General features: G+C 31.8%; 1 protein-coding gene across 1 annotated transcript in view; it reads right to left on the bottom strand.

Moving 5' to 3' along the window:
- Positions 1-16,840, bottom strand: part of LOC118193205 (uncharacterized) — a 343,543-nt gene that overhangs the window by 190,809 nt on the left and 135,894 nt on the right. Inside the window, exon 3 of the mRNA XM_085818627.1 lies at positions 768-978. Within this exon, the coding sequence (XP_085674753.1) occupies positions 768-978 (211 nt within the window). The remainder of the gene's footprint in view (positions 1-767; positions 979-16,840) is intronic.

The raw sequence follows: 16,840 nt of genomic DNA, 5'->3' as shown, positions 1-16,840 counted from the left end.
GTTCAAAAGTAATGAAAATTGATACCATGTTGCGTTTTAACCACCAGTTTTTTTTTTTTTTTTTTCAAATTTACCTTATAAATTAAAAATATACTTAGGTTTGATATCTGTAATGATCTACTACGAATATTATGTATATATTTCGAAAGAATATGATGAAAATGCACTAATCGGGACCCGAATTATACATGAAGATAATAGTCTATACATGAATGCCTAACATATGCGCATGCATTAGCATATACGAGCATGAAACAAATATTAAAGATTCCAGTTTTATTTTTATTTCCGCTATAATGATTTAATTACTTTATGGCCCGCTCGTGCAGTTTACCCTTATGTGTGTCGGCAGACAACACGTTAAAGTGTTGCCTGTTTGCTATTCTGGTGGTTATGATTTACTGTAAAGATCAGACTAGCACCTTGAAGTTGTATCGAAACAACACCTTAATACAGATACAACGCTTTACTGAAGTTTTAATTGTAATAGTGGTTAAGTAAGTGAAACTTACATATGTATTACACGCTGACCTTCAGATAATCTCGAATGTGTTTCATTTGCCAAGAAATTCAGAACCGCAAATTCCACAATTCTAGCTTATCCTTTCGAGTGACTGAATAAAACGAGCATTTTTAACATTTTCATATCAAGACCGCATTTATAAATAACATTATTTCATTTGATATCGTTTAAGAAAATCGAAGGTAACGTGAGGTAAAGGCAGTTAGAGAAAATTTTGGAATGAAACTGAATCACAAGAACTTACTTCTGTCTCTGCATTTTAGTTCGTCGGCCACCTCGTCTGACCCGAGGAAACACTGAGGTACGCCGTCGCAGATTTTGGATAATTCGAATAGCTGAAGGACGTCGACGGATTCGTTAACTTGGCAACCAAAGAAGCCATCTTCTAAGTTCAGCACGAAGATTTCTCTTTGCAAGTATGGATGTGGATAATTCGGTCGGTATTGAGCGTGTATCTGAAACGAAAAAAAAAATTATTTTAAAACAAATTAATTTCTCAGAAAATAACAAGATAAATTGCAAACTTCTTTTCACATTCATCACTCAAAATGCCAATAAGCATTTTGGGATGCTAGTTACTATTCCAAATTACATATTTCCTACAGAAAAAAACAGTTCTCTTCCTTTCTTTGAATGAAATTTGTTGAAAGAAATAATGGTTCATACCTAAAATAGCTTTATATAAAGAATGCTTTTCCCGCCATTTCTTTTTAAGAAAACAAATGAGTAAATAAATAATAAAAAAAATTAAATTAAATTTTAAAAAATTCTGAAAGGTTTTAGATTACGTCCAAAGAGGTGTTTTTTTAACGTTACCTTTATTAAACATCATGTTCTACGCACTAAAACCATGAAACTCAGTTCAAGAGCGATACCGCGAAATAATTTTAAAATGAGCATATCTTTACAATTTTCGATACAGTCTCGTGCGCTGAAGATACTCCCCCGCCCCGTACAGTATTGCCATTGCTCGCTTTGAAATCGTTAAGTTTGTAAATCAAAAATTCGCTAAAGTGTTACAAAAATGAGATCAATAATAAAACAAATACCAAATTCCAAATTAGGGCTTCCACATGCCAATATTCTATGTAAGATAACGTTATTCAAATTTTAATGGCTCTAGATGCCTATTCGAGAATCATACATACGTTCATGCATATTTTTCATTATTTAATTTCTTTAAATATAATACAGGGCGATCATGGTGGCAACAATTTGAAAAATGAAACAACGCTTATCGTGAATCGACGCAAAATGCCAAAGCGGAATTAATAGTCCTTTTGGGCAAATTGCCCTTTGGACTAATAATAAAATTTTAAAAATCAGAAAGAGTTGAGATTTCAATGGTTGTCCAAAATAGCTTTTTTAAAGTTTTAATGTGACTGACTTATCAGTAAATATCAAGAGATTTGGCCCAGGAGGAATAGTGGAACATTTTATAAGCTACTAGATGAATACACATTGAAACTAACTTGGGAACGTTCTATATCTTCTGCAGATATTAAAAGCGAAAAATACGACTAATAGCCAGTATGATCTAATAAATAAAAGTAAAAACTAACTAACCAAATAAATAAAAATAAAATTAATAATAAAAAATAAAAGCAAATAGAAAAAAATTTAATACCGTCTTTTCAGTCAAAATTTTTCAGCCTCTCTTATTGGCAAAAAAATTTTTTGTTTTCGGAAAATTAAAGATCAATTCTAGATAAAAATTTGTAATTCTAAAAGCTTCTTTTTTTGCTCTCATTATTAAGTAATTTAAAGTTTCTTATTTGAATATATGATTGTTGCTATTTTTTATACAGTATAATTCAGTAGAAATGGGAATAAATTCTTACACCTTCAGCAAAGTAAATTTTTTATTTGTGAAAATGGCAAACTGAATAGGATGAATATTTATTCTTATCGTACTAAAAAAGAATTGTCGTTGATTTATTTAATTTGTATACCTCATACTATTATTATAAATAATGTCATATATATGTATTTTTTTAAATCAATGATTCTATAAACAAGTATCTAATCTACAGTATTAGAAACATCTTTTAATAATTATAATAATGAGGCAGTTCTTAAAATTATCTGCTATACAACTGACACTTGTTTTTATGATCCCTTATGTTTTAAAGGGGGGGAGTAGAATAGAAAATGATCTCTATAACGAAAGTGGATTCTGTAGAGAATTATAGAATTTTAATTCTATACATTCTTTCTTTTTATAAATTTTATAAGTTCTTTTATAAATAAACAATTTATAAAAGATATATCTTTTTATAATTTTTGTAATCAAATATGGATTTTTGTCCCGAAAATTTGAATCGAAAACGTCATAACGAACATTGACTATATTAAAAATCAAACATATTTTGATTATAACAATGTATTACAAATATTATTACTAGCATTATTTAAAATAATAATTAAGTTATTAGAGAAATCTAGTTCTCTTAAATCCCTTTTACTTGTTAACAAATAAATTTGAGAGTTAATTTGAATATTTGAGGCTTTTCCGAAAGGCAGAAATATGAAAATTATACACTATTTGAATGACAAAAGCATGGCAGCGCAAAGTGAAATAACGCAATAAATTAAATCATCGAAGAATTTCGGAGGTATATCTGAGGTCAAAATAAAAAAATGACAAGAAGACTAAGAAGATTTCTATGGCTATTTATTGATCAGGGTATACTTAAATGTAGTATACTTTAATGCTGGGAAAGTAATTAAATATCTTTTATAGCAAGACTAGCGACAACTGGTTATATACCAAAAACTGGTTACATAACAGACAATGCGAATGATGATTATGAAATGATGATAATGAAATGAAATGTGATTTGGAAAATGAAGACAGAGTTTGTGAGGACAAAAGCGAGTTTTAGAAATTATTTTTTGAACTTGGCATGCTGTTCTTCATAAATCTGATTAGCCATTTTATGTTATAATTAAGTACTAATTAATAAATTTCATATTTATCGGTTCAAGAAGCTTATTATATCCGAAAACAAATTTAGCTATTACACTAGCAGCGCTTAAAATGCAAAGAAAAAATTACTAGCCCATCAACTTTTTAAATACAAATAGAGATTCCATTAATTAAATCCGGCAGAAAAAAAAATAAATTCGTTTTATAGCCCCCTTAGCAAATCGTGAATTGAATAATACATTCACCTTTAGTGCCCTTAGTTCAAATAGCATGCAATAAAACGCGTATTCCTTTAAAGAAGGCTTTGTTACCCATGCAAATTACATAAAATTTCTCTGCACTGTCCGGCGATCAAACATTTTTTTTCTCTTGTTATTATTGTACATTTCAGTTACTAACGAAAAATTGTTATATTCAAATTATTTTGGGTAAAATATACTGAATACAATAACAGCAAATAGAGAGGAATAGTCGTAAAAACGTGCTTTATAAAATGAATCGTGATTATTCTTAAAGCTACGACGCCATTAATGTTTTACTTTTCTGTTGAATTGATACGTCTCGTATAGATTCTAACAGAGTGAAAAAATTAAATAGAAATAGGATAAAGATATAGGTGAGTCTGTGGTGGCAATATGCTCCCCTTTCATTCTTCTTTTGTTCCCCCCCCCATTGCTTTTTGGATGTATGAAGGTCATAAAAGGTTAATCCATTTACGTCATGTTTTCTGAATAAAAAATCGTTTTCTATATTGCTAATAAAAAAGCTTTATATCTAATTAAAATTAAACGGTTTCGTAGTATTATATTTAAGAGCAAATATTTACATTTTATAACTATACGATATTTTGAATTTTTAAAAAAAATTTGCCGAGAGTTTCGAAATTTCTGCAAAATCTCCATTTATAAAACAATCAGTTGTGGGGGGGGAGGATTGAAATAATGACGAAAAATATTTTAGTTTCTCTTTTTTACGAAAAACTTAAAATAGCCGAAGAAATTTTGATTACAATGCTAACATTCTTATGGATTAACAAAAAGATCATCTTCGAATCTATAATTCACTGACATTTGTAAATCGAATTATTTTTATTAATAATTCGAAGAAAAGTGATATTATTTTCACTACACAAATTTCATGCACAGGCAAAAGAGAAACTGTTGCCACATTTGTTATGAAAAATATTTGATGCAAACAAATGGATTAGGGGAAATGGGGAAGGAAAAGTTGTATCTTAAATACTAAATTAAGTGTTTTCTTTATTTAATAATTGTACAAGTCTCTGTTAGTTTATAACTGAATACATCACAGCAAATTTTTTTTAAAAGCTCAAAAGGGGGTATTAGTCTCGAAACACGATTTTTCTTTGATTCATTTCAAACGTCGTCCACTATCAGTACGTTGTTTTACTTTTCATTTGAGTCTGTAATGTTAAGATGTTAACCTTTCAAACTGTAGGTTGTCTGTTATTAATTAAGAAAACCTATTTAAAAGTAATTTAGATGGGTCTTAAGAAGATTATAATTTTACTTTTCAGTCGGATTATATTGATATAAAAATGCATTTCATTCACCATATATCTAATTAAAACCACTCAGTACTGTTATAGAACGATGTTCTATATTTTTTCACGTTTCAGATGCACAGAATATGTATGAAGTTCACTTGTAAATCTAAATGTATATTTATCTAGTATCCAATAAAATGTTTCGCTACTCCACATGGCCCATTTTTGTTAATAATCTCCACTGATAAACCCTGTTAAACTTTAAAAGAACCATTTTGAAGGACCGTTAAAATCTGAACCGTTTCAGATTAATTTATTTGAATTTATTTTTTTTTCCTCATCGTTTGCGGTGCAATTTTGAAACCCTCGACACATAAGGTTTTGCCTCTTGAAATTCTGAGGATTAATTCTGGAATTAATAGGCATCTTACAACTCCCTATTTAAAGTTGTTTTAGGTGTTAAACTGATATCTGAATTAAAAAGGATTTTGAAAAAAAAAAGTATCATTTAAAAATGTCTTTTGAGTTTTTAACTGGTAAATTCTTTTTTTAAAGTGATCGACTGCAGTTTAAGTTCCCAAATTTCTTTCTTTCTTTATTTATTTCAGTTCTGCTTTGTATTCTTTGATTCGTTTATAAATAAGGAAATATTTGTTCAATTCTTTGTAAACACGTCTGAAATCAAATTTGTCGTTCAATGGAAAGGGACAGAGATTTTGCTGTTATTTTATATTTTTTCCTCTAGACAATAAAATGCTGCCCCTTTTCCACCTGATTACATGTTTCTACCTTTTTAGAAAAGGCCAGACTTTATTATTTGATTCTACGTAAAGTCGTCTTAAATAAAATTTCTTTTTTTACGGTGAGTAGAACGAAAAAAAAAAAAAAAAAAGAGTTATTCTTCGAATTTGTGAATTCCTCCGTTTCCAGTTTATTTAACTTACACCCCTTGCTGTTCGGTTAGGTAAGCACCATTCAAATACGATCGTTACGGAGCCTAACCTTGATGACCCCTTCACACCCCTTTCGAATCATTCTGGTAGCAGATATAGAATTAAAGAAGCGGAATTTCTCGCCACCTACCTGTACGAACCGTTCGAAACGGTCTACATGTCCATTAATAATGGGGTTCTACAATTACTATGTTCCACTCCGTAAAAATCAATCCTACTGCCCTCAGTGACCTTGACGACCTTGACCACAGACGACATTACACACATTGAGGTTTTACCCCGTATCGCACAACCGCTATTGTTTTCTTGGAGAAATACTTTTAAAATTTTTTCAACCTTTTTTTATGTGTGTGTGTGTTATTTTCTCTCTTTCATTTGGGCATCGTCTGCGGAGGACGGAACAATCCTTAATAATGGTATGGCTCAGCGTATTCTTTACTTTCGCCTCTTTTTATTTTTATTTATTTTATTTTTTTATTATTATTATTATTATTTTATGATTGTCGGTTTGATATTTAGTTCCAGGCACTGTCCTACCTCCTCTGGGGAAGGAATGAAGGGGTCGAAAAAATATCTAAAAGTACTGATTAAATTCTTACTCGCAAACGAGGCAATACAAATTTAATCCTCGGCTCCCCCTCCCCCCCAAAAAAAACGTAATCAGTAAAAGAGTTTATTTGCTCGTCACATGGCTAAGATCCTGCTAATATACAGTATCTTAACCATGTGACGGTTAAGATACTGTATATTAGCAGTAATAAATATAAACAGCAATATATTTTTATCGATATTTTTAAAATTGTTATACTAAATATGGTGGTTACACCAGACCACTAGGACTCTACGCCTTGAAGATACCTTAGAAAACAGTTCTCATCGTTCAGCAGAGTACAATATTGCAAATTGTGCACAGCCATTTTGTAAGAAGGGGTTCAACTTTTGTACTGCATAAAATCCATCACAAATATATCCCATATATTGTCATATGCACTGTTTCTTCTTGACGAATCTCAGATGGAACAGAACGGCTGTATTTTCTGACACCGTGTGTTGATATCTTTACATTTTCGTCCCCGTTTTCTCGGGGCTGTCAGTCTTTTTGCTACAGAAATTCGAAAATCTTTCAATCGTAAGAACTGACCTTCACCCCTTCTGGAGTTTGCAATTGTACGATTTCGTAATAGTCATGTCAACAAAATGCTAAAATGTACGAAGCGACCAATCTCAAAAAAGTAACTTACCACACATTGAACAAGCGGTATTGAATTTTTATTGCGCAAAATACACAGAAAGCAAGGTTATGACGCACTACGAGCGTTATTACCCCAAGAAAATGCTGGTACTGATGGAAGCGCTGCCTTTTATCCTGAAAGTTTCGCTACGAGCCAAAAGATGGTACCAATTTGTGCATGTGGTCGTGCACGAAAACTATCAATACATTCTGTAGAGCTGGTAAACCCCGAATCTCTAATCAATCGAATAAGCAAACGCCAGAAACTCGCTATGGTATGAATTATATGGGAATGAAAATGGGAGAATTAAAAAGTAGGGAATAAATCTAACTTCAAAGTTGCACATATGTTACCGGCCATGTAATGAAAGGCCGTTATTCTATAGAATACCTAGGCATTTTATAGAATGTTTGGTGTTTTTAGCGAAGTATGAAATATAAAAATTATTGTAGACTTTTCTTAGGCATTAAAATGTATTATCTAGACATTCTATAGAATGACAAAGGCTATTAAGGCAAATTACGGAAAAAGATCAACATAAAGCAATTATTTAAAACACGTTCATTCTTCAAAAATGCAAATGTTATTTTGAAAATATAATGAAAGAAAGCCATTAAAAAACTTTATTCAAAATACGTAAAGACAAATGAAGAATGTACAAAACAAATTTTTGCCTTTCTTATTAAAACAAACAATGCATGAAAATACACGAAATTATGAAAAATATTTATTAAATGTATGAATTGTGTATGAAGGCATTAAAGGTATAGATATTCCAAAAGAATCGAAGATGTTTTTCATAACTCGCCGGTTTGTCATTTGCCATTCTATAGAATGTCCAAAAGATGTATGAAATGTTGATCGAAGCAATAACACCTGTGGTCGGTCATCAGCATTCTGTAAAATGCCTAGGTATTCTATAGAACGTCTACTTTCACATATTGGTGGTAACATACATACTTTGAGACTTCGCGTTAAGATTAAACAAACATTAAATGAAATTTAATAATAAATAAATAATATTAAAATAAATAAATAAATAAACTAACGTCGAAAGGGGCTTTTTTTAACGTTTTGTGTGTTACCTTTATTTATTAAATATCATGTTCTTCGCATTTAAACTATAAAGTTCAATTCAATCAACAGCACTATCACAAAATAATTTAAAAAGAGCATATCTTTAAAATTTCTGATACAAAGTCTCGTGTGGGGGTACTGGATATATATATATATATATTATATTATATTTCATACAGTGCATACAGTGTTTCCTTTGCTCGCTTTGAAATCGTTGAGTTTGTTAATCAAAAATTCGTTGACGTTTTACAAAATATGACATATGTAATAAACCAAATTCCAAATTTGGGCTTCCAGATGCCCATATTCGAGTGGAGGACTACGTTATCCAAAATTTGATGTCTCTAGGTACCTTTCTTTTTTCACAGTGCGAGAAACATACACACTTCCAAGCATTATTTATTATTCTTCATTATTAAATTTCTTTAAATATAATGCAGAGCTTTAATATTTGGTGGCAACAACGGGAAAAGTGAAACGCCGTTTATGGTGAACCAACGCAAAATGTCAAAACGAACTTCTGGGCTAATACCCCTTGTCATAATAAAGATTAATTAAAGTGAATCGATTAAAATATAGCTTTGCCACAATGAGCAGTAAAGGCAACAAAACAAATCAACTCGTAAAATTAATCAAAAACTTGATTATACAAAATGTTACGGATAAACATTAACGTATATACATATAATACACATGTACCGTACTTACACTCTGCAGCAGAAAACTCGCATTTGCTTTAACTACAACGTAAATAATAAACTGCGACACAATCAGTGTTAAACAACGAACACTCCCCTTTTTTCTTCAAATAGGGAAAAATTCGCCCATACTTTCACTGAAGGGAAAAGAATTCCTTTGACCTTGATCACCTGACTGCGTCCACGGCATACACATTCACTTTTTCTAATATAAGATTTTAAATAGGTTGTTTCAATGTTAAGCCACTGAGAGCGAAAGAGTTAACCAATGTTTAGTCTGCAGTTTATTTATTTATTTTTTCCAAATAAAAAATAAAGGTATTATTTCTGCTTCAAAGACAAATATTCGGATAATGTTTAGCAACAATGTGATGAAACCGCAAAAACATTTGCCTTCTCTAAAACTTTCAGTTTGAAGGAGGGGAGGGAAGAGCAATAGTTTTTCGCGATGCCAGTAATTAAAACAAAACTTTTTAAGTCAGAAGTTAATGACGCAAATCTCTGTTCTTCTACATTTGATGCCTTTTACTAAACACGTTGACATTCAAAAACCATAAAATGTTCATTTTTTGTGTATGCGTGTGTGTGTTTTTTTAATGCTCAGATTGCAATAAGAGTACCATAAGGTAATAGGCCAGCAATTACCTTAAATTAAATTAATGCAATATGTTCAGAGTGAATACAAGATGATGTTTTGCTGTAGGTAGATTTTCTTCAAATTTTTATAGCAATGCGTTAGGCTACCAAAGCATTTATTCCCCACTCAGTTTCGCAGCTATTGCCGTTGTACTTATTGTCTTTGATTTAATTTCAGCCAACCTAATAAGTAATCAGTATTGCTATTCGACATTGCCATAACACCTTTAATTTATCTTTCATATCGTATTTATATAATTTTTAAATGTAGGAAACGTACTGCCATGTTATTAAACAACGACGAATATGCATGTGTACATGTAGGCTCATCGCATTGTGGGAAAAGGACGGCCTCTAGAACGACTTAGTTTCGTAGTACTCGAATTCAACATGGGCACTTCGAAGCCCGAATTTTTACTGCACGAATTTTGAATTTTTTTTTTTTTTTTTTTTTTTGATTAAGTTTTGTGCCAACTTAATCAAACTGTTAGTAGACTCACCGATTTCAAAAGAATGTGCTGTCTTTAGGCGAAGTAAAAGTATTTTATCCTTCCGCACCATTGTGCTGCCATTCGGCCAAGTAAAAGACAAGACATTTTTTATGGTTCAGATTTAATTAAGATACTCGGCTATTTAAAACAATGTATTGTCACTTCTCAATATAAAATGCTTTTAGCTTCCACGCGCCAGTGTTTGGACAAGGTGATTAATTTTTCTTTCAAATTTAATCAGTCTGTTATTGATTAACAAACTAAGCGATTTAAAAACAATTAATTTCTAGCTGGATTCATTAAAATCGTTATATATTTTTCCTTTACTGTTATAATATCTGCTTTACGTGTCTAATCTTAAAATTTTAGACTTAACTTTTTTTAATAAAACTAATTGGAATAGCTTAAAGTACTTTTAGTTTGTAACACATTTATCGAAAATTAATAATTTTTACGAGCATTTCAAGTATTACGGTTACTAATAAAAATGTTTCTACGTCAATACAGATTACTATGCCGACAATACAAAATCGCTTAGTTAATTTAGTTTCCTGAAAGATTTTAAAGAGGCATTTTACTTAAATTATTCCTTCAAAATCGGTACAGTTTAAATATTATTTATATAACAGTTACTATATAACTATATATAATAGTCTATATAAGCTGCTTAAAAAACTAGTAACGAATTCACATTCTTTCTTAACTAAGCGAATAGGATGTGAAAGGAAGCACACTTCCGGAGCAATTTTTTTTTTCATCCCCTGCCCATTTTTTAGAATATTTTCTGGGTATCGTTAAAGGGAGGTAGTGCCCAGAAAACTTTAACGATATGTTATTATTATTTTTTTTATGATTCCTTTGTTTTTTAATACCCAATTTCAGAAGTCGTAATTCGCGGAAAGCTTTAGCCAGCCGGTTACCTTAAACAAGAAATCTCACAAGTTCCGCTGATGAAGATGTAGCGCCCGATATCGTTCGGCAAAGCGTCGTTCAACGATGCGTTCGAAACCATGTCACTTCTTTACAGCCTCGAAATTAACCCCGCTTTAAATAAACCAGCCTACAAGCTGATCAGCAACAAATTCTAGTCGAAAGGACACAAAAGAAACACAGAATTACACTTCCCTCCCGCACACACATGCGAACGATTTTATTTCCCTTAGATACTTTGTTTGTTTGGTGAAAAGGTGAAATGAATTTTTAACATCTACTCAGTTTTACTTACATAAAATTTATATAAATATTTGCATTTGTTAGGCTGTTAGTCTGATAATACAATTTTGCGTTGCTTTACTTTAAATGTTTTGTTTCACTTTTCATCCAAATCTGTCGCCATTCGGCAAAATGTGGTATATTTATCTTTTCAATTCAATCTGTGTGTTGTTCATTAACAAAGTAAACTACTGTTCGGAATTACTGTTCTTAGACGTTAAAAACATTCAAAATAGCATTTTACATATCAGCTCGTCCCGAAAGGCATACACTGGTTAGTGACATTGACCGTTGTGCCGAAGGGCCAGGGTTCGAATCCCGGAGAAGGCATTTTGTTTGTAAATGTATAAGATATTTTTCCCGTCTTCTTAGCGTGCTTTCGTGGTGTGGTAGTCTGCACGCTGGAAGCGTATTCCAGAGGTCCGTGGTCCCGGCGAAGGCGTTGCTCATTTTTCATCTTTCCTGCTTCCAAAAAATACCTAATGTCTTAGTCGCCCTTTAGAAGGAAAAGTATATAAAGTATTTCTTTCGCCTTCTTAGCATGCCATCTTGATATGGTGGTCTGCACGCTGGGCGCGTATTCTAGAGGTCCGTGGTTCGATTCCCGGCGAAAGCGTTGCTCATTTTTCATCTTTCCTGCTTCCAATTTACCTAATATCTCTACACACCTACATGATGCACTTTCCCACCACAGACGCCCTCTGGCACTCCTTGTCCGGATAAAATTCGCGAGTTTGTTCTGATTAGAACAGACAAGTGAGATTAACCACAAAAACAACTCTCAGTAAATTGTATACGTCTCTGAAAATTCGCAGATACTCTTCGTGTTTTTTACCATCTAAGTAAGTCAACAAAATCCCTGTTTTAAAGTTTATTTTAATAACTTAATTCCTTTCTAACCACGTCAGTCGACACATTAAGTTTAGACACCGACATGGTCACATTCCTGTATTTCCAAGAAAAGACGATAAAACTCTTTCATCTTGGACGACAAAACACTTTTTTATTTGCATCTTTTATTGCCCGCAGGATGCACGACTTCTCCAAAACTCAAAGGTAAACATTTCGCACCTCTAATTACTTCAGTTTTTAACCTTGCTGTTCCATTTTGTTATTTTTAAAACTCCCCCAAAACTCGGTTTTTAGTATCAGTCGGTGGTTTTAAAAATCTGCATTCCAAGTCAGCATAGCATTCTTTTTCTGTTTCGTTTTGTTTTGTTAGACTGCGTACAAGGTCAGTGGTTAAAGTCTTTTGCCCACTTCTAAAGACCTCTAAAAGGCCGTCTTGTGGGAATGACATGGAGCTGTGATTTCGAACGTTAGAATTAGTAAGACCGGCCCTCTGTTTCACTAGAGTGAATGTGTGTTTTGCCTGCAGTGAAAGGAATACTTAAACCTGTTATTTTATTTTATTTTATTTTATTTTATAAAGTTTTCTTTGCGTCTTTTGTAAAAGACGCCACTTTAGATAAAAGTTTAAAAGAAGGTAGTAAAAAAAAGGAAAAAAATAAAAAAAGAGATCAATTATAAAAGTAGAAAATATTTTTCTTTAGCTAACAGTCGGAATTACAGCTTATAAAATGAAACAGAATTTAATGAAAAAAAAAACTTTTTGATTGACTTTACTTCCATTGTTAATAAACTGTTGTTTTTTAACAGCTTTGAAAAAATAATAAATAAAAGATATTCACTTCTAAAGTTGTTACTCATTTATGCTTAGTTAACAAACAGAACCGTATTTTCTCACTTATTCCGCCCCCCCCTTTTTTTGCTAATTTTATCGTTCGAAAATCGAGAGGGGTAAATTATGCAAATCATTTAATTTTTGGAGGAAGCGGTTACAGTAAAGACATAACAACGAAAGTAGTCATGGATAAATTACTGGTAACTATCACAATATTATTTCTTTAAAAAAAAAAACACCTAGATTCTAATAAGAATACATTGCATTACTAACATTACAATATCTAATAAAATATCTTCATTTCTGCTTCCCTGTATCTTAAAGTTTGCCTATTCTTATTGTTGCTTCTGCTACCCCTTAAGCCTAAAATCTTCCATAAACAATTAGTGATGTGCAGCGGACTCGGCGAAATCGTACACGGAATACTAGCTAGTGTCTGCTTCGCTGCGATGGGTTGGTTTTCATTAATAAGACGAAAACAATTCCTATGTGGACGAATCCATTTTGTAATACGGGAACTCCGTTCGAAAATGACCGAAATATTTTTTTAATTTTCAGAACTTAGTGCGAGGGAGAATTTATTGCGATATTTATTTTCATTTCCACTGTTAGAGTTCTTAGAATTTTTAGCAGTCATGAAACTGAAGAATTCCGCATTGCACCCGCCGGGGCTCGAACTCCGGACCTGCTGATTACGCGATGAGCGTGCATCCAATTACACCACCAAGGCACTCGGAAAGAAGGGAGAAAACACATTATAAGTTGTCAAGTATTCTTTTCAAAATTTTATACAAAACAATAACAATTCTTTATTTGTAGCACCATTTCTAACGCAAGTATTTTTACAAGTAATGAATAATATTTACTTTTACTATTATTACTAAAGGAATATTTAACAAAGAATAAATAATATCTACTTTCACTAATTAAATGTTCTTTTAAACAAACGCAATCGTAGAATTCTTTCACTGTTTTTACTTAAGTTGCACTGTTGCCATTCTTCTACAGACAATTTTTGCTCTTCTGCATTGTTTAATGCACTGATTTCTAATTTAACTTTTTCCAGAATAAAAGAAAAAAATCGAGAGAAACGAAAGTAGTTTTCTTAGCTTATCAAAAGGAAAGAACGCATTCTGACAGTTGCCACGGAAAGTTCATCCAAATGTAGCATGACAAGATAATTCAAGCTCTAAAATAGAATGCTTGAAATAAATTAAAAGAAAAGAAAGTAAAGAAGTTTGTTTACGTAAATATTCGATGTTCTATTGTTTTAAATGAATAATTTTTAAAAGTAATTCTTCAATTTGAAAATGTTCTAAAAATCTAGCAGAGAGGGGAATTTAATATAAATTCAATGAAAAACGAGTGTTATACGCACAAGACAACAAAATGATAAAATAAATGAATTTATTAAAAGGAAGAATTTATAAATTAAATATAATAAGAATTTAAGAATTTATTAAAAGTGAAACAATATATTAGCTATTTTGAAAGTCGCGTTGGTAATAAATTAAGATCTCATGTTTCGCACACTGATTTCACTTGTCTCATGAATGATAAATGGATGGTAGTGTAACGTTACTTCACGATCAGAAATTTTTGGGCAAATTTCTCTAAGAACTTTTACATTTCTAGCATTGAAAGGTTATGTATTCCCAACCATTATTCCAGTTCATCAAAATATCTGAAATAAATTAGCATTAGCCCTTTTAATTCCTCATTTTAATTTCTCTATCTCCACTTTCTGTTTTAAATAATTTATGTTAATTTTTTTGGACTGCGTCTTTCCAAATTAATTAGTTTAGGACTGCTTATACAGTCCTCCTGCATTGCAGATGTGTAACGTTACTTCACGATCAGAAATTTTTGGGCAAATTTCTCTAAGAACTTTTACATTTCTAGCATTGAAAGGTTATGTATTCCCAACCATTATTCCAGTTCATCAAAATATCTGAAATAAATTAGCATTAGCCCTTTTAATTCCTCATTTTAATTTCTCTATCTCCACTTTCTGTTTTAAATAATTTATGTTAATTTTTTTGGACTGCGTCTTTCCAAATTAATTAGTTTAGGACTGCTTATACAGTCCTCCTGCATTGCAGATGGCTCTCATCCAATCGCACAGCTCAAATTTAAACAAAGAACTTCTCTGCGTCTGATAAGCAGCCCTTTTTGTTTCGATCTTCCCTGCCTTGCTTCTAGCCACGCAATTTGCTTTCCGCTTCGTCTTTTGAAGACGTTAAGCTGTCCAAAACTGTGAGTGCATCTTGCACCCATAAATGATGCTGTGTGAATCTGTTTTTGCGTCAAGGATTGTTCTGTGACAAAAATGAACTTATGTTTTCAAATCAGCGATACAAACAGCTGCTTTCGAATGTACTATGTATATACGTATTAATTACAATTTATCCTGGACAACTGTAATTTATGATTATTTCATAGATATTGCAAGTTCATCTATATTACATCCCTATTATACAATAATGAAGAATCTGTATGTATGTCCTTCCCGTTGTGGGAAAATGGCACCCCCCTCCCGAAATATTAAATACAGTCGTCTACCTGAACACGTGCCCCTAGAAGACCAAATTTTGGATTTCAAATTTGTCTCTTATTTATTTAATGCGCACTTAAGCCAATCGGTAAAGAGTAAGACTCGTATTTAATTTTCTTTCAAATTTAATCTGTCAGTTACCAATTAACAAGCTAAGCGATTTACAAGGCAATGAAACGCAGTTCTTAATCTGTATTATTATTAATTACTAGTTGGACCCATTAAAACTATTATATATCTTTTTTATCCCAATAGGTCTCGAAACACGATTTTAAGTTGATTCTCTTGAAATGTCATCCATAAATGAGTTGTTTTATTTATCATTCGAGTCTGTTGCCATTCGGAAGAAAATTTAAGATACTTATCTTTCAAACTGAATTTGTCTGTTACTGATGCTAGGCGACTTGAAAGCAATAGGCGCAATTCTTAAAATTAAATTATTTTTTTCCTGCTTTTAATCGGATCAATTGAAATAAAAATACATTTCATTTGAGACATATCTAATTCAAAACATTCACCTTTTTCATAAAATCGCGTTCTATATTTTTTCATTTTTCAAATAAACAAATGGAGAAGTTCTCGCGGTAGTCTAAATGCCTGTTTGTCTAGTATTCTATAAAATTGTTTCTCTATTCCCAACTAAGCCATGTCTATAGACAGTCTCTACCGATAAACCAAATTCAGCTTTAAAAGAGCCCTTTTGGACCACCGCTAAAATCTGAAAAGCTGTTTCATATTTTTTTCTTTCTTTCTTTCTTTTTCTCCCTATTTTCTTTTTCTTTCTTTTCTTTCCCCCCCCTTTTTTTTTCTTTTTTTATTTGGTTCTTTTTTTTCCCAGTAATTATTTTAGGCAGCATTTCAGTAATACTGATGATATTTTTAATAATATTTAATTTTTTAGTAATTATTATATTTTTTCAATAAATATTTTATTGTTTTTATTATTTTAGTTTTAATAAAAATTCATCCCACTTGTCTTTCAGAACTTGCAGCAATTGCCTTAGTATTCCATTGATTCATACTGTTCGGATGATGACCTTATGCCTACTCTTAACAATCCAGTATCATCAAGGTGGCATCAGCCATATCGCAATCTAAAGTTCATTCGCTAGTTCTTGCAATTCTCTGGCAGTTTGTGGTCCCACGTGTATTACCACATGCTTCAGAAGGCGTACTGGTCGGAGAACTGGCATAAGAAGAGGCGTTATGACGAACAGGAAAGTAAAAAAATAACGATAGGTCTCAGTTTAGCCCGACTATGATTCTACTGTAGTTGAATATTTCTGAAGACCGATTGAGGCATCGGTGTTATCGCGTTTCATTGAATGGCAATCACCCTCTTCA

Source organism: Stegodyphus dumicola, chromosome 1 (assembly GCF_044657685.1).
Source record: "Stegodyphus dumicola isolate Sdum_Otavi_A_Nest chromosome 1, ASM4465768v1".
Lineage (NCBI taxonomy): Eukaryota > Metazoa > Arthropoda > Arachnida > Araneae > Eresidae > Stegodyphus > Stegodyphus dumicola.
Note: the sequence above shows the minus strand (reverse complement) of the source record. Positions and strands in the feature narration are given on the sequence as shown.